At 41.0% G+C, this 20504-nt stretch overlaps 2 protein-coding genes across 2 annotated transcripts in view; one reads left to right on the top strand and one right to left on the bottom strand.

Annotated features, from left to right (window-relative positions):
* Positions 1–106: 106 nt before the first annotated feature.
* On the bottom strand, positions 107–3132 carry LOC130207525 (SLC35A4 upstream open reading frame protein-like). Its single transcript, XM_056436173.1, has 3 exons — positions 3077–3132; positions 2132–2230; positions 107–1976 (listed from the first exon to the last, which is right to left on the bottom strand). The coding sequence occupies exons 1-3, from the start codon at positions 3089–3091 to the stop codon at positions 1779–1781; spliced, it is 312 nt and encodes a 103-aa protein (XP_056292148.1). The 5' UTR covers positions 3092–3132; the 3' UTR covers positions 107–1778.
* Positions 3133–15615: 12483 nt separating this feature from the next.
* LOC130207608 (inactive phospholipase D5-like) overlaps positions 15616–20504 on the top strand; it is a 32608-nt gene continuing 27719 nt past the window's right edge. The window contains exon 1 of the mRNA XM_056436258.1: positions 15616–15960. Within this exon, the coding sequence (XP_056292233.1) occupies positions 15955–15960 (6 nt within the window). The 5' untranslated portion in view covers positions 15616–15954. The remainder of the gene's footprint in view (positions 15961–20504) is intronic.

Genomic DNA, 20504 nt, shown 5'->3' with positions numbered 1-20504 from the left:
GTGTTTACTTGAATCATTACATGTCTAGCTAAAGGGAGAGGAAAGACAATGACACACATTTGGGCACGATTAAAACACAAAGAAACACTCCCCTTTTGAGACAGTGGACTGTATTTTTCCCATTTATTTGAACAATCCAAATAAAAATCTTTGACAATTCCGGTGGTTTTCTTTAACAATATCACAAAGGAATTTCAACCCGAGTGAAAGCCCATAATGACATGATAGTGAAATAAAGCACCACCCATTGACCCGTATTCTACTACCCACAGCATATCAAATGTTCAAAGATAGGTAGTCCTCAACAAAAAAAGAACAAACATGCAGAAGTCGAAGACGGTAAATAAAGAAACAGAGCATGCAATAAAGACAAAGACAGTAACAATGATCGTCTATAGGCACACGTTGTTTGTTTTCCAGTTATCAAACATAGAGCGCACGTTGCAGACAAAGTACAAACCAAAAGGACTCAAATATGGCTTATTTTACATCTAATACTTTTTTCAGGCCACACAATTATTGTGCGTTAAACTGTATCATTGATTTTCTTTTGACAGGTTTTGATATGTCTTCGGACACAAAACAAAATAATTGTTTGTTGAAAAAGAAAGTAACAACGTTAAAATCCCTAAAATTCATACAAGTGCAAAAGATCAACTAGTTTCCAGCATATGAAAGAGGAAGAACCCCACCGAGAAAGATTATTGCACACAGCATGAGATGATATCATGTTCGGACCAGAATAGGCACTGTTAATATTATATACTTTTCATAAAATACTCCAAATACACACACACACTTTCATGTTTTGGTAAAACAAGTGCAATCTTTCAAGAAAATATTTATTTTGGCATAGAGTAAAAAAATAATTAACGCAGATTGAGGTGGAATATTTAGAGAAATATGTATTATATTTTTAACTGAGTGATATTTTTGGATTCATGGATTATTTTTTCCATGAACCATTCTAAAGATGATTTCTATAAGTAAAAAATAAAAATGTTTGACAAAGTGTAGAATTGACCTATAATAACATGTTGAGTGAGGTGTGTTGTCCCAAAATCACACAACAGCAGATTTAGCTCTGACACCTACAAACATGAAGGGTGTAGACACGTTTTAGGATGAAGAGCCACCTGAGTGTGAGGTGAATAAATCTGTAAAAGCTATATTACCTCGAGCGGAAAAAAAGTGCAAATTAGTAAAAGCTGCTACAATTGATTTCTGACCGCAAGAGGGCGAAAAATGACACATTTCCTCTTGGAGACTAAACAGCTATCTGTACAGCAAAAGTGATATGGTGTAAAGAAAATAGATGAAATACAGCTGGCCTGCGCATGTGGATAATGGTCAGTCTTATTATATATCAATACATCTTCAGAAAGCCCATATTGTGGGGAGTATAGGGTTGAGGACAGAAATCAATTATGGCAGTTTTATTGATTCTCTTCCAGGCAGCAGTCCAACATTCAATTGACCATATTGGAAAGAAATAGTGCCTCCCTCGATTTAATCATCTAAATTGTAATCCTTCATACATTCTTGCCTATATGCTCAATTTAGAATATGTCAGTCACCGATATTCCAAGCAAGAGTCCCCTTACTCCATAAATTGGCTTGCAGAATTTCCCTATTGATGTGGAAGCTGGAAATAAGAACAACAGAAAAGTTGTTTAATGAAATATATATATCTGTTCCCGTTTGCAGCTGTAGTGGCACCTTAAGTTTCCAGACGTCTCTCCTGCTCTTCTAGTCTTCTTACTTTTCTTCAGGACCTCTTATTTGGAACCGCCTTTAAAGTTGCTTATGTAGTCTTTGATGGTGGTTTCAATGTTGGGAACGGCATATCTTTGCGCTGCATAGATACCTGTACACGCTCCAATGGCAACACCCATCAAAGCTGAAGAGCGAAACCTTGCAACAACGTACCCGGCCAGAAAACCCTTCAGGAAAGGAGAACCCAGCAGACTGCCTCCCTAAAGACAAATGGAAAGGAGAGGTTAGACCTGCTAGTCGGTAGCCCGACCAGTGGTTTCATATTTACATATGTTTAATAACTGCCTTGCCTGTGAGCAAAATGCAAGGCAGATTAAACTTTGCATGTACGTATCAGTGCATGTGTGAACTTTACCGGAGGAACCCCAGCCTGAATCTCATCCTCCATCCGTCTCTGAATGTCTTCCAGCTGGTCCTTCAGCTCCACCAGGTCCTTGAGCTGGTCCAGAGGACCCTGCATGACACAATGGAACACATTTAACAGGTTAGCTGACAAGGGTTTCCGGAATAAAAAAGAAGCATTTTAGACATCCAAACATTATTATTATTATTATTATTATTATTATACATATACACAGACACAATCTGTGCATGCTGATAATTCTTAAACTTAAAAACACTGAAGACCAAATATAAACCTATCCTATCTTTTACATTAATATATAATTTCCACAACAATGGCTTTAGGTTTAAAAAAAGTTTAAATTATGGAATATTTACTTCAAAGTTTGGGAAAATCTAAAACAATAAGACAGCTCATTTGTAAAGAAACGAGTGTACATTCGGCCTGTCTTTGCTGTTGAAGGCCACAGTTACAATTAATAAAAAATAACAGTCCACACTTGTTTGTTGTCGTAAAGTGTTTGATTCACGGCCCTCACATGACGTCATGGTGAGAAAAGGTAAAAGTGTTAACACAGAAGAACGTTAGTTGCTAGGTTACATCAGCTAACGTAAAGCAGCGATATATCAGCAGTGGGTCATCAGCTCATTCTTTCTTTTAACAACGTATTTATGTAGTTTGTCTTTACGGCACCGTACGACAACAATACATCGAGCCGTTAATCTCAGAATATTTTAACGTAAATTAAATGAGTTAGTAGCAGGATAATGACACTTAGCTAGCATTTGGGTTCAAGCTAACACACACCAGATTGCTAGTCCTGCTAACTCTTCAAATTACGTCATACACTGAGTCTAAAGTGAGGACCGCTAAGAGACAGGGTCGGTCCGGCGGGTTGTTGTTTGTTAATACGGTGGCTACAATGTGAAGTTAGCAAGGACAGTTGAAAACTCCGACCTTGTCTCCTGACATAGCTTCCCTGTTCAGTGAGTTTTGGAGTCTCTTCTTCTTTTGTCTGGTGACTTTGTTGAAATGCGAGCTTACTGCCCCCTACTGGATAAACAAGAAGTCTGCACAGGCTTCTGCATCTTCTGGGTTTATTGGCGGTGGGCAAACAACTGTCTGGTGCATTACCGCCACTAACTGGAATAGAGTGTGGATCAGGGTGACTATAACTTATTGCTTATCAACAAATAATACTAAATAAAATAAAAACATAGAAAATAAACACATATATATATATATACTTTATCATATAGTTCAAGCAATATATCCTGCGATGATTCATTTCGATTAACATGATGTAACAGTTTTGATCCTTGCCTGGTGCCGACATTTTTTTTTCCTTCAGACTTCGCCTAAATTCTGTCTTTGTGAATGGCTTGTTTAGCAGATTATTATTATCTTCCTCTTGCTGTAAAACATTTTCCCTCCCCCTTTTGCCATCTTCACCAATATTGCCTGAACTATGGCTGTTGACAGGTTTTTACCAACATCTCAGCTTTCTCTTCATCTCTCACTGCTGTTGTTTCCCCATCATTTAGGACTGGATACCCAAACTCCCTTTTAATCCCGTTCATTCTTTTTACCATTTTCCATACTTTATAAATTGTTGCCGAGTATAAATAACATAGCGTTCATTGTATGTGTGGATACTGATTCAGGGTTACGATAATTAGATGAACCTTCAAGAACAACTAACATGTTGAAGTACCTTAAGTTACAAGTTACATATACATTGCATTAGATTTTTTTTGTTGCTTTTCCAGCCCACTCACATGTTTTTAAACAGTCAGCACACCCCCATATTTCCAAATGTCTTCATGCTGCCGTTAGCACAGAGCTCATGATGCATCAACATAATCTGTGAACCATATTACACAAAGCATTTATTTTTTAAACATTAAAACCACACTGAAGTTTGTACAAACCCCCATATTCTCACTCCTATAGCTGACAGAGGAAGACAAGAGGAATCAATCTCATTGGCTCTGGTTTCTATTGTAGAGAGCGTGAAGTCTGATCCGATAAACACTTGATGGTTTCTTCTGCAGCACTTTGTTACTCGAGACGGCCCGAAAGTATTTAATCCTCACATTCTGCAGGACGGACGGTCCATTAACCTGTCCTTATCCAGGATTATGCATCGCAGGATGTTATGGTCTGTTCAGTGCGAGAGATGAAGCACCGTTCACGCACAGCAAGCGGGGAGAGCTGGAGGGAGCGGTGGCTGTAAGGCCATCTTTGATCTTCAAAGCTGTTGATGGTTGAGGAGAGTTATTGATTTTGGCTGAGGCATATTTGACTGACTAATCTTTGGATGCCACTGTAAAAGAAAGGTCATTGAAGCCTGTTGTGCAATCATCACAGCGATGCGATTGAGGGAAATGTATACCAAAAACAGACAGTCAGTTGGATTGAAGAAGAAGAAGAATCTGTTGTAATGTTAAAAGAAACAAGGTGCTCAAAATACGCAGTGAAAATAAACATGAACTTGTTTATATTCAGTGAAAAGCAAAACAATGAATAATTCTGACTTTTATAGCTTTGTGACTTCATCAATAATTAAACAAGCCCAGCTGCATTTGTACTCTAATGAAAGAGATTCATATTAATACTCCAGACTGTGATTGCAAAGCTTGTTTCTGTCGCTGTTAGAGTTCAAAGGGGAACGAAAGTCCATCAGTTTCAGGACAGAGGCAGAGATATGATTATACTTCATAATCAGTGCACTGGACACATGGCATGTCTGTTAATTCCGTCTACAGGCAGGAAAGCAGTCGTCAAAAGACGAGAATTTACCGAAAATGGAAGCAAATGGATTATCGATTGATCATTTCTGCTTGATAGGTTCCTCATATAATGTGACAGCTTTCTAAATAGTTGAGAGCATGTTTGCTCCCTAGTAGACAAAGACAACTGATGACATACAAAGAGCGTTTTAAACTTTGTGTTGACGTCGCTTTTAGTATATCCAATGTGATAATATATATATCCCTCCCCTGTGTCAAAAGCAATGAGTTATAGTTTCATAACCTGAGCCCTGCCTAAGGAGTGTTGCAGCTTCCACATGGTGTTGGGTGTTAGACGTGTTGATTGCATTTCTGCACTATTTTGCTCTTGGTGCTTAATGATAATTTGTGGGAATATTTAGTTCTGCTTCATTATCGCTATAGTGAAATGAAAGCTTTTAATCAATTCAGGGACACATTTAGAGCCTTGCCAGCAGATGTGATCCATTTCGACGTCTTAAATCCAGAAGCCTTTCACCGTGGCTCAATGTTGATGTTTTTGGCTCGTGTTCAGTGAGTCCTCCCATGAACCTCCTGCTCAGTATTCAGCAAGCGTTCCCTCTGATGGCCGCCGGTCTACAGTGCACTCAGCCAGCAGAGAGTCGTGGGGTTGGATTGAATGAGATGGAGTCCGTGGAGGATTTGTTTGAGAGCTTCCTCATGAATGTGCATGACTCGGCCTTGTTGGGAATAACCAAAGGAATAATTTCTGCCTCCTGGAAAAACGAGTAGGGGCACTATATTAATTGTTATATGGATTATTTGTCCCGTTGAACATGAAAATTAGTAAAGTTATAATAAATATGACCTCCCACTCTGAGATAATACAATAGAAGGTAAAATTGTAGACGCTGTGTGGAAATTGATCTATTCCACCCAGATTTGTTTTGTTCAGACTTTGTCAACTGAAGCCCAGAATCATTAATATGGGCAGATCAGGCTGCCAATACAACACGATCATTCCTAATATATATATATTGTCACGGGTTGAGGCTCAGGTGCAGAGAGAGAAACATGGTAAAACATAAAAACTTGGGCTTCAAAGCAACTACAAAAAACACTAGGAATCACCATGGGAACAAAGACTGAGAGTGAGCCATCGAAACAGAAATAGACACCAAACAGACAGGAGACAAGGGAAACACAGACACAATATATAGGGGGGGGAAACAAAGGTACAGTGAAGGGAATTAACCAATCAAGGAGACAGAGGCGTGGCTGAAGGCAGGTGAAGGGAATTAACTAATCAAGCCAGAGGAGAAACAGGAGAAACGGAACAGGGTGTAATTGTTACAGGTTCTGGAACCCAAAAACACGACACAGAAGCAGGAATGGAGAAGGAGGATATTTACTTAGTAATTCAGGCAGGGTCAAAACCGGGTGGTTCGTCAAACAAGGCAACAAATCCAAAAAGGGGCAGGCAAAAATCTTAAGTCGGGTCAACAGGCAAGCAGGGTCGTAAGTATTGTGGAATTCACTGGAGAGTTTGGCGCTGACACACAAGACAATCTGGCAAAAGACAAGTGGAAGTGAGGGAGCTAAATAGTGAGGGACTAATGAGGGGATGGGCTGCAGGTGAGAAGGGCGTGAGGACCAGGTGAAGGGAATGAGAGACAATCAGGTGAGGAAGACAGGATCTGGAATGACAGGAGAGGTAATTAAGAATGCAGGAAGGATGAATATAACTATGAAGGTGGGAAAATCGTGACACATATGATATGATATATCTGATGTAACTTTATTCTTTTTTAGAAAAAAAGAGTGAATGTTCTTTTTACATGTTGCAGCAGCAGATTGTAATGCTCGTAGTTTTGACTGGTGGCTGGAGGTTTAACTCCATTCAGGTCAATAGAGACGCAACCAGAAAATAAACACACATTTGTACATCTCCCTGAATTCATTAAATTGCAGTGCTTATCCCAAAGGAAACACACAGACACCAAGATGTCCTTACATTTTATTTGTATATATTATTCGTATAATAAACAGATTATCTTGATATTCTATGATTGGCTGAAAGTGTTTCAACAGCAGCAGCTGAGAGTCAAATATTGCAATGATAATGGTTTCCATTTCAAGTTTGAGTTCAAGTGCACAGGCTGTTTGCCACTAATGTTGTCAATATTTAGAGAGAGTGTGTGTGTGTGTGTGTGTGTGTGTGTGTGTGTGGTGCACATGTGTATCCAGGAATAGCATTAGGCCAATAGGGTCAAAAGAGAAAAGCAACACACCAGAATAAGTAAAAGAAAAACACAATTGTCAGTTGAGAGAGTTAAAGAAAGAGAACGAGACTGTACATGCAGGTAGCAAGAGAGAGAGAGAGAGTTGGCGACATTTAGAGGGATGAGGAGATCTGATCAGAAGTATCTGAAAGATAGAAGAAAAGTGCAATTAGAATGAGAGAAATAGTGAACAGGAAATAATGTGGGGATTGAAAGAAGTCTGGGTGTGTCCATGGGCTTCCATCAGGGCCGCTGGTTCTACTGGAGTCCGTTTTACACGGGGGGGGGGCTTTCCTACCTTCCTCTATGACTCTGCATCTGCATCACCACAACTTTCTCCATCCTCTCTCTCTCTCTCTCTCATTCACCTCTTCCTCTGTGTTTCTAGAACTCCTCCCCTTTCGTCTCTCCTCCTCTTCCTCACACATATACACTCCCACACCGGGGGATGCCGGGATCAGTGGAAGTCCCGATCAGAGTTGCCGAAGTCCCTGAGCCAAACAGGTCCGTGCGCTCCTAAACTCGGTCCAGATCTCTGCTTTCTGGAGCCACGTTGGAAGAGGAGGTGCTGCAGCCTGTGGACATTTGCCAAGAGCAAAGTGAAGACGAGGGATGCTCCCGCTTCGTGAACACAGAGATATGACGACAGTGAACGCTTTGTGGGGATGCTTTTGAGGAATGTGATGCTTCAAACTCAGAAGAAGAAAAGAAGAGTTGAGGTTATACTGAAAGCTTTATGATATTTTTAGCTCATCTTCACCATAACCTCAACAGAGAAGACCACACACTGGAGCTAAGTGCTTGTTCCCTAGTTCTCTTCAGCTATTCACAACAACAGGTTGATTTATTTTTAGTTTTTTTACCAACACTGAGAGATCATCCAGTTGGCAATATGGAGCTGAGGGGTCATGGGTCAGGGTTTGGCATTCCAGCAAGTTTCATTATAACGTCAGTGCAGCAGAAGGAATACTCAGCCGGCATCTGGCTTCGCAGGAAGGACAAACTGGAACATGTAAGTTCTGAATGCTGGAGCTGTGGTGTGAGGACCAGATGGAATGAGGCTGAGATGATGAGACAGAAATCAAAGAGCTAAAAAGTTGTATATATGCAAGAAATACTTCATTGTTTGTGACAAAATAATAAATCCTTTGATTAAAGGGTAATGCAATAGAAACTAAAAAAGCCCACTCTATTCGACTAATGTATCCAAGAAAATTGAAAGACACCTCGCCTCCTTCTGACAAAAAAAATACAATGTGATAATCACATGTCAATTAAGAGTTGGCAGTGACGACGTAACGTTAGGTGATGTTAGCAAACTGGCATTTGACGATAACTGCAAAAAAAAAAAAACTATTTTCATGAGGAAGGGGAACACAAATGTTGAAAATTCACTAATGTGAACGACAAATGTGTGAGTTTGTCTCAAGAAGAACTGCAACTTTTTGGGGGGATTTTATACAGATGAGGACGGTGGTGGCTAAAATGTAATTTATGGAACATAAAAGTAAGCCAGTGATGATGTCATGCTATTGGCAATGTGTAACTTGGTGCTATAACTCTTGGCCACTTTCCACTTGTCAAATTAGGTCTCAGAGGAAAACAAGTTGGCTGCGGAGATTAATTTGTTTTAAACAAAACATGGGCGTTTGCCTTTTACTTTATTAATAAGGGGTTCAGAATATCACAGTGAAAATCTGAGAGGATGTGGGTTCTGTTGACTGCAACGTTTTAATATTTAACTGGATTATTATTGAAGAATGGATGAGTATTAGAATAATAATATGGAAGTGCTGGAGATCAGGCTTTGTTTCTAGATAATGATTATATACAGGAATCTAATCACAAACTATTTGTGAAGTGTGTGTTACTTCCAGTGTCCTTATTCTCGAGGATCTGCTGCTTCTCTTTTTTGTATCATTGTGAATTGACTATTGTTGGTTGTGGCATGTTGGTTGGAAAAAACAAAACATTTGAATGTATCATTATGAGCTCTGGGTCATTTGAATTCTTCCTATATTCATATTTTTACGATTGCTCAATTAATTGATTAACTGGAGATGATGAAATTAATCGATAACGAAAAGAATCCCTTGCAGCCCTAATTGTGTGTACATAATAATGTTGGCGCACCATAAAGTAGCTATATTCGTTGTGTCCCATTCACACTCGGACTGTTAACCACTGCTAAGTGTCCGTCTCTAAATGTGACGTATTGTGGGAGATCTTCTGTTATTGCTGGAGGAACAAGCAGATTTATTTTTTCATTTTACACTCGTCTTTTATTTCTTTGTAAAATCACTTTTGTCTTTCTGTTATAAAGCAGGTGTAAGGTCCTTAGGAGACTCGCAGGTAAACAATATCAGCGTTCTGCACGGGGCTTCAGAGAGAGCTGCTTTCAGAGCCCGTCTGCATAAGCAACTAGGATGATGAATCAGCACACACACACACACACACACACACACACACACACACACACACACACACACACACACACACACACACTGGGGCCTTTTGAACATGATTCATCCAGGATGTATGATGTATGATACCATTTTGGTTCACCAAGAAAAATACAATTGAGAAATACTCTGATAGTCCATCATAGATTTTGAGAGTTCTGGTGAAAGGCTCCATCCGAATGTGATGACGCCACACATTTAGGACCAAAATACCACAATGTGACTGTCGCTACGGCATCATTGTATGACCATCCTACTCGTCTACAGTGTGAACTTGTGAAATTGTTGCTATCGCGCAGTGTAATCGTCCTTTAAACAGACAGCAGAGCGCCAGCTGACAGAGTTATTCGCTGTTACATGAACCTCTGCTGACCGAGGTTGCTCTTCTAAAACATCTAAGTGGATGTTATACTATTAGGAGTTGGTTTATGGCTTTATGGATGCTTATATTTTACGTTAGCTTACATGCTCGCTTTCTAATGCACATTGCATTTGAGGTGTATGAACCATTTGAGGATTCTCATGAGGCTGTTACTGGATCCAAAGTGTGTTCACCGAATGCTCTCAAGATGGACTCAAAGTGCACGAGGCAGTCGGCATCAAAGACGGTGAAATCTCCCCGGGGACCTCTAAAGGTTGGCAGCTTCGAGGAGAGCGGGCTTCTCACCCTGATCGCATTTTCAATTTCGCGGTGATGTGTAGAGTCGGTCCGGTTCTCTCCGGGACACAAAGTGGTCTGAGCTCAAATTGAAACAAAACCGATTCCGCCATTGTTTCAATTAAAGGTATTGATTATATGCCTTGAAAAGTTTGACCGATAACCTTTTGATTAGCTTTATGCATCTTCCTGATGCACATATGTCATCAAGTATCAAATAGAAGTATGAGTGGCCAACAGAAGGACTTAAGGAATCTATTTGGCGAGCGCGCAATCACAGATACAAAAAATAAAGTTGGTATTTGGAGAATGAAAAAAGAAATACAATAAAATTGGTTCAATCAATTTACAAACTTATCTGCACGGCATTTCAACAATGCATTACCAATAAATATTGCAATTTATAAAATATTCTGTAAATTCAATTTAGGAACTTTGTCATGGATCAAATAACGACACAGAAACGACAAATCAAGGTAATTCCTCAAAATCTGGGATGAAAACAAAAATCATAATAACTTCCAATATTTTTCTTAAATAGTCGATTTGAAACATGGCCGTAGTACCCAGAGTTACCGTAAGATATAAAGTAAGATATAAAGTTTAAAAACTATAAACTAGAGGAGGTGGAGTGGAACTATACCCTTCAATGAATCTCATTCAATCGTAATAAATAGTGATCTAATGGCACGCCGTTCTCAAGATTCATAAAGTTGAGATATATTTAATTTGTATTGATTACGGTTTTAAAAGTTACATAAACAAAATGAAAACAACACTGCAACAATTCTGAAACAATGTCTGCTTGCTCCTGATACAGAACACAACTAAACAAAATAGTACTTTAAAACTAAAGAATCCCCATACCTGGCATTTCAGATAAAGATAGTTGTGCTCCTTTCATTTTTAATTGGTGAGTTTTATCCAATTTCACTTAATCGGTCCAAAAATATATCGTATTTAGTTGTCGCAAATAATTTGCCATTGTTGAGTGTCAGTAATATAGGGGCTGGCCTAGTAATTAAATACTCTTTCGTGCCAGTAGGTGGCGGTAGGTCGCTCAGTAATTACTTGAACATTTAAGAGAGTAGAATTAAATTATGCACAAATATTTTTAAAAGAAAAATGTAGACTGTAGATGTGGTGATTTTTTTATTGTAAAGAAATGTGCCAGAGCTAAAATAAAGTTGAAAAACACTGCCATCGTTTGATTGGCTAATTAAGGGTGTTTTCCTCATGCACGTCAGACAGGATGTTCTCTCTGTGTGTTAGATGAAGACAGCCAATGAGAGAGGGCCCTCTTCATGGCCTGCAGCGGCTGATTAAAGTCTTGAACTTTCAGGCGCGAGAATGTTCATCCTACCCAGGTTATAACAGTAATTTGACAGGCAAAGGGAGAGTTATATTCCTGTGAGAGGAATATGTCGCCGTCGTGATTCAGATTTTTAGAATCGATACATGTAGAGTGTTTGAGAGCGGGTACCAATTAAACTGATGCTCGGGGTGTTTGGCTCCCTGTTTGACGGCTTGGCTCAAGTTCAGCTTCACTTTACTTCAGTTGTGCCCCGGCTTCTGGCTTTTAGTTAAAGTGTTCCTCCCTCTTCCATCTGTTTGCTGCTCAAAATGTTTGATGCTGCTGCAGCTGTTCGACAAAATCAAGACGACGATTCACTCAAATTACAGAAATCCATCACGTGGATCAACATTGTAACCATTCATTCTGCCACACACCTTTCAGTCGTCTTATTGCTCGTGAGACATCATTAATAACAGTGTTTTATTGTTTCTATTTGGGCATGAATCCATCTGCAGTGAGGTTTGCACTGAAGTGTGTGTATGAATTGTGACAGTCAGAGAATATGGCTCATGGACATAGTCATGCTTTCAGAATACTGAAAAGAAAATATTAAAGTATAAAAACATTATCAGCGTACCTATCAAGCATAACGCACCCTTGAGAGTGCTGCTGTGTGTTATAATATATAAACATCTAATGATATAATTATATATGTATTTGTATCCACATAAATGTAAAACAGGGCTGTTAAAATGAATGCTTTATGAAAGATTACTGAGTGATTAATACCATTCATAACAGTAGAGGGAGCTATAGTCTCAAAGGGTTCTGTGTGTCTCTGTGAACACACCTGAGTGTGCAGGTGTGTGTCAGTACCGCGATAATGAACACCATCAGCTTCAACACGAGCTAATTAAATGTCACCACAGGACAAAAAGGGTTTGAAGTAAGCCGTATGGGAGCTTTACATCTCTCTCAGCTCATTGGCTTTAATTGGCTGTTTTTGTTCTTTACTATGTGTGACTCTATACATGTTACCTCTCTTGCGCTTTACTTCCGCCTCACACTCTCTTTACACACACACACACACACACACACGCACACACACGCACACACACACACACACACACACACACACACACACACACACACACACACACACACACACACACATTAATGGGGACTCTACTGGAAGCCTTTTCGTGAGGTGGACTAATTAGGCAATTAGCTGAAACTCATTATACTCAAAGAGAAGTTATTTTAGTTATATGAGTGTGATTGTATGTGTGTGTGTGTGTGGGGGGGGGGGGGGGGGGGCTCACTGATCTGTGAAATACACACGTCACCGAACTGTCAGAAGGATTTAAGCCTATCATCGCTTCATTAGAGTCTCTATCCTGTCTTCACACCTCTGAGATCCTGCGTTTAAATGAGTTTATAACCACCAGTGTAACAAATCACCATCTGCTGCAGATGGATGTTCAACTTGTAGGAAGAGGCAAATGCACAACATCGAGCATCTGATGTTTGTTGGTGAAACTCTTTTCAAGGTTTTTACCCCCATCCTCCCGACACTAAATCTCACAGAAGCTGCCTAACTGCTAAACACTTGGCATGATGGCCACATAGGCCTACATGATGAACATCAGATGAACAGAAATAGAGGACAGCAATAATGTCAGGAGGTTTTGTCACAGATGTCGCAACGAGAGAGGACCCAAATGCCAACATAACTGCAACAAACAATATTTAATTCCACAGAACGACAGAACGCGGACCAAACGGTACGAAGCCACACTGGGAATGAGACGAACAGGGTTTACATACACAGGCAGGCGGAGGTGATTGGACAACGGGGAACGAGACACAGGTGGACACAATGAGGGCGGGGCCAGCAATCACACAGAAGGAAACAATCAGGACCAGGGCAGACAATCACAGGGAGACAGATGACACAAGGACTTCAAAATAAGACACAAAACAAGACACAAACTCCGGGTTGTGACAAATAAGGGTTACAACATGTTTACCACCACCTGCCTGAGGACAAGTAAAGCTATACTGCTCATATCTGATTGGCTAAAAAATTACCTGAGATAGTTGTGTTAGTGCACACACACACACACACACGCACACACACCAACACACACACGCCAAACTGTCATTATAAGCCAGGGCCGACCAAAGTCTCTGTTCTCCCGTGTTGCGAGTATTGCCAAGTCAGCAGGAAAGTCTCAGTTCTGCAGAGCGACACAATTACGAATACTCTCCACCGTCTACAGTAGAGTGCTTCATCACTGAGACAAATACAGATGCACTGATGCTACCCCAAATACAACTGACACATGCTACCCCAAATACAACTGACACATGCTACACCAAATTCAACTGACACATCCTACACCAGAGTATCGTCATATTAGCCACCTATAACGCTCCTGCTCAGAAGTGTACATGGCGATGTTCTTGTTTTTTAACTGTTGTATTTTATTTATAGTCAGTTATTTGCTCCTAAATGACCCGGTGTCCCCTCGGGGATGAAGGCTCCTCTGATGTGGAGCACAGAGTCACACAGAGAGACGTTTCAGAGCTCAGAGGCAGTCACAGCAGGTTGAAGTGACTCAGCCGTATAGCAGAGTGATGGGCTATTGATCTGATGTGCATCTTATATTCTATAGATCCCTTAGAGGTCGAAAGGAGCCATGCAGATATATATTATAGATGAGACAAGCATGAGGTTAATACTGAAAGCCTCTTAGATTCATTGTGTATCCATCTCTTTTATATTTCGGGATGATTTACATGGAGTTAGGATAATATAAATGGAGGATTTTAATATCGCCATCTTCTTGTAATATACTGTTGAAATAAAGAAGCTGGGACAGAGTGTGTTAGTTGTCAGCCGTTTTTCTGTCCTCCCGTTTGGAGTGATTTTGTGTTTTAGATTAGACCTAGATAGTTGGTAGCGCCTCCAGTTTTAGGTGTGCCTTTTCTTTTGTCCCGTTTTCTCTGTAGTGTGGGTTTTCCTTTTATTGGAGACTTTCATTATTTGTACGTTTTTGCTTTCGCGAGTTATCTTGCCAGGCCCTAGTATATGTAGAGAGTTCTTTTCCAGAGCCCATTTATTTGTCACTCCTCAAAGAGGTTCGGAATTCAATAAAGTGGGCTTATACGTTCTATCCTATGCATCTGAGTCCTCAATTTAGTCCAGGCCTGACATACTGAATACTAACATTTAACATTAAATTGAACAGTTCTTACAAATGCTGTTTGACTAATTTTAGGCAAACAAAAGTTTGACTTGTGTCGTCGTCTTGTCTGATATGCATTGACATGGAGATGAATCTCCCCTTGGGAGAAATAAAGTATTTCCTTTATACCTTTTGTACTGCTCTGGCCTGTGAAGGGAAACAGCGCCCTCGGGTGGCTCTCCTTTGTCAGTACATAGCTGCAGGGCAGAGACCGACTTTAAAAGATGTACTCGCTCAACTCTGAACAGGATCTCAATATGCTGCCTCTGCATCGTTAACCTCCAAGAATGAATTCACGAGGACATCTTCCCTCTGTGTCATTCGCAAACAGGAGCAGGAATGCATGATTGTTTGTGTGTGTGTGTGTGTGTGTGTGTGTGTGCAGTAATTGCATCTTGCTGCATAATATGTGATTAAGCAGAAAGCTAAACCGAAATGTGTAGCAGTTTATACAATTATGAATGTTTGCAAGTGGTTCACTGCTAATTAAAAATATGTGCATAATTGTTTTAGTCACATGGAGATTTAATAAGTGAGCACAGGGCTCACAATCAAGCACCGTTGGGTGAGAGGAAGAGGAAAAGCCGAGGAGAGACGGACCATCCATCTCGTATTTATTCACTCTTCCCTCCCCTCTGTGTCGAGAACACAGAAATGTGAGCTTTCTATTGGGAGAAGGTGGAGAGAGAGAGGGAGGGAGGGAGAGTTAGAAGGAGGTGGATGAGCACACGATCCTGTGAGACGAGAGGAGGAAAGTGAGGCAGAGAGGAGGGAGGACAGGAAGCATAGAGAGGAGAGCAGATGATGGTGAAAGTGACCAGAGGATGGACGGATAGAGGAAGATAAGCATTGTGTGAGGATTTAGGAGTGTCCTTCTGTCTTCGACTTTTCATTCATAGAACAGGCAGGAGGAGCAGCCATTTCCCACACACACACACACACACATTTCACACACATACAGGTGCATTTTACGAGCCATATATTTGTGCGACAGAGAGGGAGAGGGACCGACTCCCCTCCCCTGACTCCGGGGCAAGCGACAGATTTTATTGCTCACACACAGACACACACACACACTATCTCTGTGTTTCTCTCATCACACACCAGAAGAGCACATGTGTTTTAGAGTGGACTAGCGACAGATGGATGCGCCATGAAGGTAAGGTCTTATTACTGTACCTGTTCCTATCTGTCTATGTATCTATCTATGTATCTATCTATATATCTATGAATCTATCTATCTATGTATCCATTTATCTATCTATATATGTATCTATCTATATATCTATGAATATATCTATCTATGTATCCATATATATAATATATATATATAGCTATCCATGTATATCTACATATCTACCTATCTAAGAACTGAGATTGATCCTCTCGACATTGTGCTGTCGATAAGAAAGTGAGAACGTTTCATGTTTCACACTCAAGTGGCTTTTTTAACTGTGCGTGTGCATGTGTGTGTAGGTGTGTGTGTGTGTGTGTGTGTGTGTGTGTGTCTGTGCCAAGAGCGAGTCTTGAATTGTAGCGCAGGATCGGAAGACAGTTGTTTCCAAGAATCCGATTCAGATCCTGTCTGTTCCTCTGATGTTTACATGACGGGACGCAGAAGTATCTCCATGTGTGTATGCGAGTCCATGCGTACCACAGTAAATCTAGAAGAAGGTGCTGATCCTGACTCGGTGTTGTTAATATTTCATGAAGCTATGATAGTTTGCAGTGTTGTACACCTGATGAAGAAGCGACTCCCAACCCTAAGGCAACACTGTCTGAGTGTCACACAACTGGAAGCTGCAGTGTGTCTCTGTTGCTGGGCAGAGCAAGCCAGACTTTTAGTGGATGATATGATCTGGTTTTTCTTTTTGGCTACAGCTATATTTGGTAATGGAAAGATTTGATCCCATTCACATCCAGTAATTAGTTTATGAAAACAATTCAGAGCTAGGACAGTAAATCAACCAATAGTATCTTGTATGGAGTATAGTGTAGAAACAGAGTTTATAGGATGAACAAGATATGACAGATTACAGAAATGTTAAATATGTTTATGTTAATTAAGAAACAATGTTTTATAGTTTTTTATTAAGTATTTACTGTTTGCCAATATTTTATGATCATGCTTTAAAAACTCAATATCAATATCAACCTTCCAGTATAAAAAGTCATGACAACGACTCTAGATTTGTCTTTCAAGTCAGCATGCCTCACTAACTGTATTCATCATAATATACAGTGAGATATCCCTTTAACTCCCACAGGAGTTTCATCACAACACAAACCAAAGAAGGCTGAAGGAAGACAAAGATCTGTAATGGTGTTTTACTGTAATGTTCTCCAGCATGCGCCATAACACGTTGCACAGCTTTACATCATCCCCAGACTTTTACAGCGAGGTTTTCCCTTCATTGTTATGACTTCTTTCTCTCTGTTGACTTCCCCGATTCTCCTTCTGGTCTCATGAGTTCTTTCATCCTTCACAAGAGGGCTGCTGGGGCGAAATGGGCCAAGTGAGAAGGAAGGGAGCGAGAGAACAGCTGAAGTATTAATGGAGAGAGAGTAGAGAGGTTAAATAGAGAATGAGAGGGGCAGATAGGTTTAAATCTGGCATTGTTACTCCATGGAGTAGAGGAGAAGAGAGGAGAAAAAACGAGGAGAAAAGAGAAGAACATGGGGAAAAGGAGATTACAGACAGAAAAGGTGGCGTGGCAAAGACAAAAAAAGAAAAAGGTCTGCAGGCACCATCAATATGCTGCATGGCATACACACACACACACACACACACAAACCGGCCCAGAAGCCCATCAGACCATGGTGCAGAGCGCCAGCAAACTGTGGAGTCCAAAACACCTGAAATGGTATCCATGGCAACCAAAACCACTGGCTCACTGCATGTTTTGTAAAAGAAACCAGTGGTAAAAAAGATGCCGAGTCGGTGCGCTCGCCGTGACATTTCAGGTTCTGGTGCGGATCAGTTCCGGGTCAAAGCGGTCCGGCTCTGTCGTGTTATACCTCCTGCTACTCTCTCAATGAGAAACAACAAGTGGCAGAACCCACTGCACCGTTGTGATGGAAATTACTGACAGTACGTCAACAAATATTTTAATTGTGCATCAGGAATGAGGTGCAGATGCCTCCACGTCTCCAGTTAAGAATGTGCATTCAGCTATAGAGGCAACATGTTTCTTCCATAATGATATACTATACAGGCAAGATATTATTTCTGCAATCCTCTTTTAGACTGTTCTGCTTTTTAACTGTTTTGCTTTTTAACTGTTCTGCTTTTTAATTGTGTCCATTTTTAAATATGTTGTACGGCGACCTTGAGTGCCTTGAAAGGCGCCTTATAAAATGAATGTATTATTATTATTATTATTATCATTAAAAGTTGCGAATTAATTTGCTCTGAATGCCTTATGTTGTAGAAATACTTACTGAGTGCTGAGTTGTATTGCTGCCTTCAGTAGAACGCTGTCTCTCATGCACATGCACGATGGAGGCATACTGTATGTGCGTAGTGCGCTTGTGTCGGTACCTGTTATGTCTGTGATTGCAACCCATTTTTCAAAATGCATATATACTGTATGTCTAAATCTGCTCTGTGGACTGATTCTCGTAGAGTCCTGCTCAGGCTGCTGCCTTTGTGCTGAGCGTGTCAGGAGCGTGTCTGGCTCTCAGCGTTGCTGCGCTGTGGAAGAAAAGCATCGCATTATCATGCAGGTTCTGCTGGGAGTCAAGGCTGAGAAAAGGATAGACGGGTGCTGTCTTGGCTGTCACTCTGAAGGCTGCTTCTTCTTCTTCTTTTCGTTTCACTGAAGCGTGATAGTTATATGGCAGTTTCCCATTTCTTTACACAGTCCTTTGCGTTTTTGTTGAATACTGCAAGGTCTTTTGGGCTGCAAGGGTTAGGTAGTAGAGGGCAGACAAGGCAGTGCTCCATTGTATGGTCTGCTTGTCCACATTCACAGGTGGTTGGGCCAGTCTTGTAGCCCCATCTGACCAGAGCATCTTTGGATCGTCCCGTTCTTGTTCTAAGGCGGTTGAGTGTTTTCCATTGAGCCCATGATGCTTCTTGGCCAGGGGGTAGGTTTTCAGTGGGGGGTATTCCCATGTCAGTTGGAGGTGGGTCATTCTCAAGTTTTTCCATCCAGAGTTGTATTCTGGTTTCTTCCCGAGACTTTGTTAGGGGCTGGACCTGGCTGAGAAAACTTTTTCTTGACTTTAGCCGTTGGGCCGGAGGGTGACATCCATGGAGGAGATGGCGTTCATCGCTAGTAGCTTTTGTTTTCTCGACTCGGCTGGCAACTTTCCGTCTAATATCAGCAGGTGCAATGCCAGCGAGGAGGTGCAGGTTGCTTGTGTTGGTGGGTTTCAAGCAGCCAGTGATCAGACGGCAGGTGTTGTTCAAGGCTGGGTCAAGTTTCTGGGCATGGGTTGACCTCTCCCAAACAGGGCATGCATATTCTGCAGAGGAATAGCACAGGGCCAGAGCAGTAGATTTTAATGTGTGTGCTGTGGCTCCCCATTTGGAGTTGGTCAGTTTCCGTAGAATGTTGTTTCGGGAACCGACTTTGGATTTTGTCTTTTTGATGTGTTCTTTAAAGGTGAGAGTACGATCCAGGGTTACTCCAAGGTAGACAGGGTGGGTACAGTGCTCAAGTGGTGTTCCAGACCATTTGATGTTAAGTGGTCGGTTGGCTTCACAGTTCTTGAGATGGAAGGAGCAGACTGAGACTTTGATATCCTGGCAGTAACGTGTCAGCAGCGTGTGGCAGTTTGATTGGAGGGTCAGTACCAAGCTAAGAGGAATAACAGAAAATCCTTGGACACGCTAAACTCTGATGAACCCGTGCACACATTGAGCTTCTGTGACTTTCTATGCGTCACTTCTTTCACTCAAACTGACAAATATTTAAATTGATAAGTCTATCAATTTGAAGAACCCGACATTTAAGAACTACACCAACATAACTAAGAACTACACCAACATAACTAAGAACTAAAACAACATGGCTAAGATTGTCCCACGTATTGATTATATTGCACTGGGCCTCTAGTGTACGCTCTTCCACCAATAACACCTCCCTGTTGTTCAGCATACATGATGTCTCATACACTGCAACGGTTGATGTGGCCCATGGGTAATGTGATTTTGACAAATTTCCCCTTGGGGATTAATAAAGTATATATCTATCTATCTATCTATCTATCTATATGTCCCTCTATAGGAGCAGGAGCTCCTTTACAGTTTCAAAGCGAGTGGCGGTGGCCCATTTGGATCAAAACATCATTCAAAATGACTTCCGAGATGATGAAAGAGAAAGAAATCAGTTTTTGTCACTCAAGATCTCACACAAATGACATTTACTGCAAAGCCAGAGGAGCATTTTTTTCTTTTTTCTTAAGAAGCCCTGGAAATAAAGCCTCGCTCTCTTTTTACATCCCATGGAAATAAACAGAGAAGCTGCAGCAACAGACCTCTCTATCTACCACATGAATAATGGGAGCCACAGCGAGCGTGTGTGTGCTCGCGCGCGCGTGTGTGTGTGTTTAAATATGCCTTTGTGGGTAAAAAACAAATGCTTTGACATATTTCTGGAGCCAACAGCGTTGACCTGCTCACGACTGATTGGACACACACATGCACACACACACACACACACACACACACCTACACACACACACACACACAGTCTC

The sequence above is a fragment of the Pseudoliparis swirei genome, chromosome 17, assembly GCF_029220125.1.
Source record: "Pseudoliparis swirei isolate HS2019 ecotype Mariana Trench chromosome 17, NWPU_hadal_v1, whole genome shotgun sequence".
Lineage (NCBI taxonomy): Eukaryota > Metazoa > Chordata > Actinopteri > Perciformes > Liparidae > Pseudoliparis > Pseudoliparis swirei.
This window is presented reverse-complemented; position numbering and strand designations above follow the sequence as displayed.

Bases quoted from the DNA above. Each gene is read 5' to 3' on its own strand.
- LOC130207525 (XM_056436173.1), bottom strand. The intron at 1,977-2,131 runs GTAAAGTTCACA...ATTTGTCTTTAG, and splicing joins TTCAGGCTGGGGTTCCTCCG to GGAGGCAGTCTGCTGGGTTC.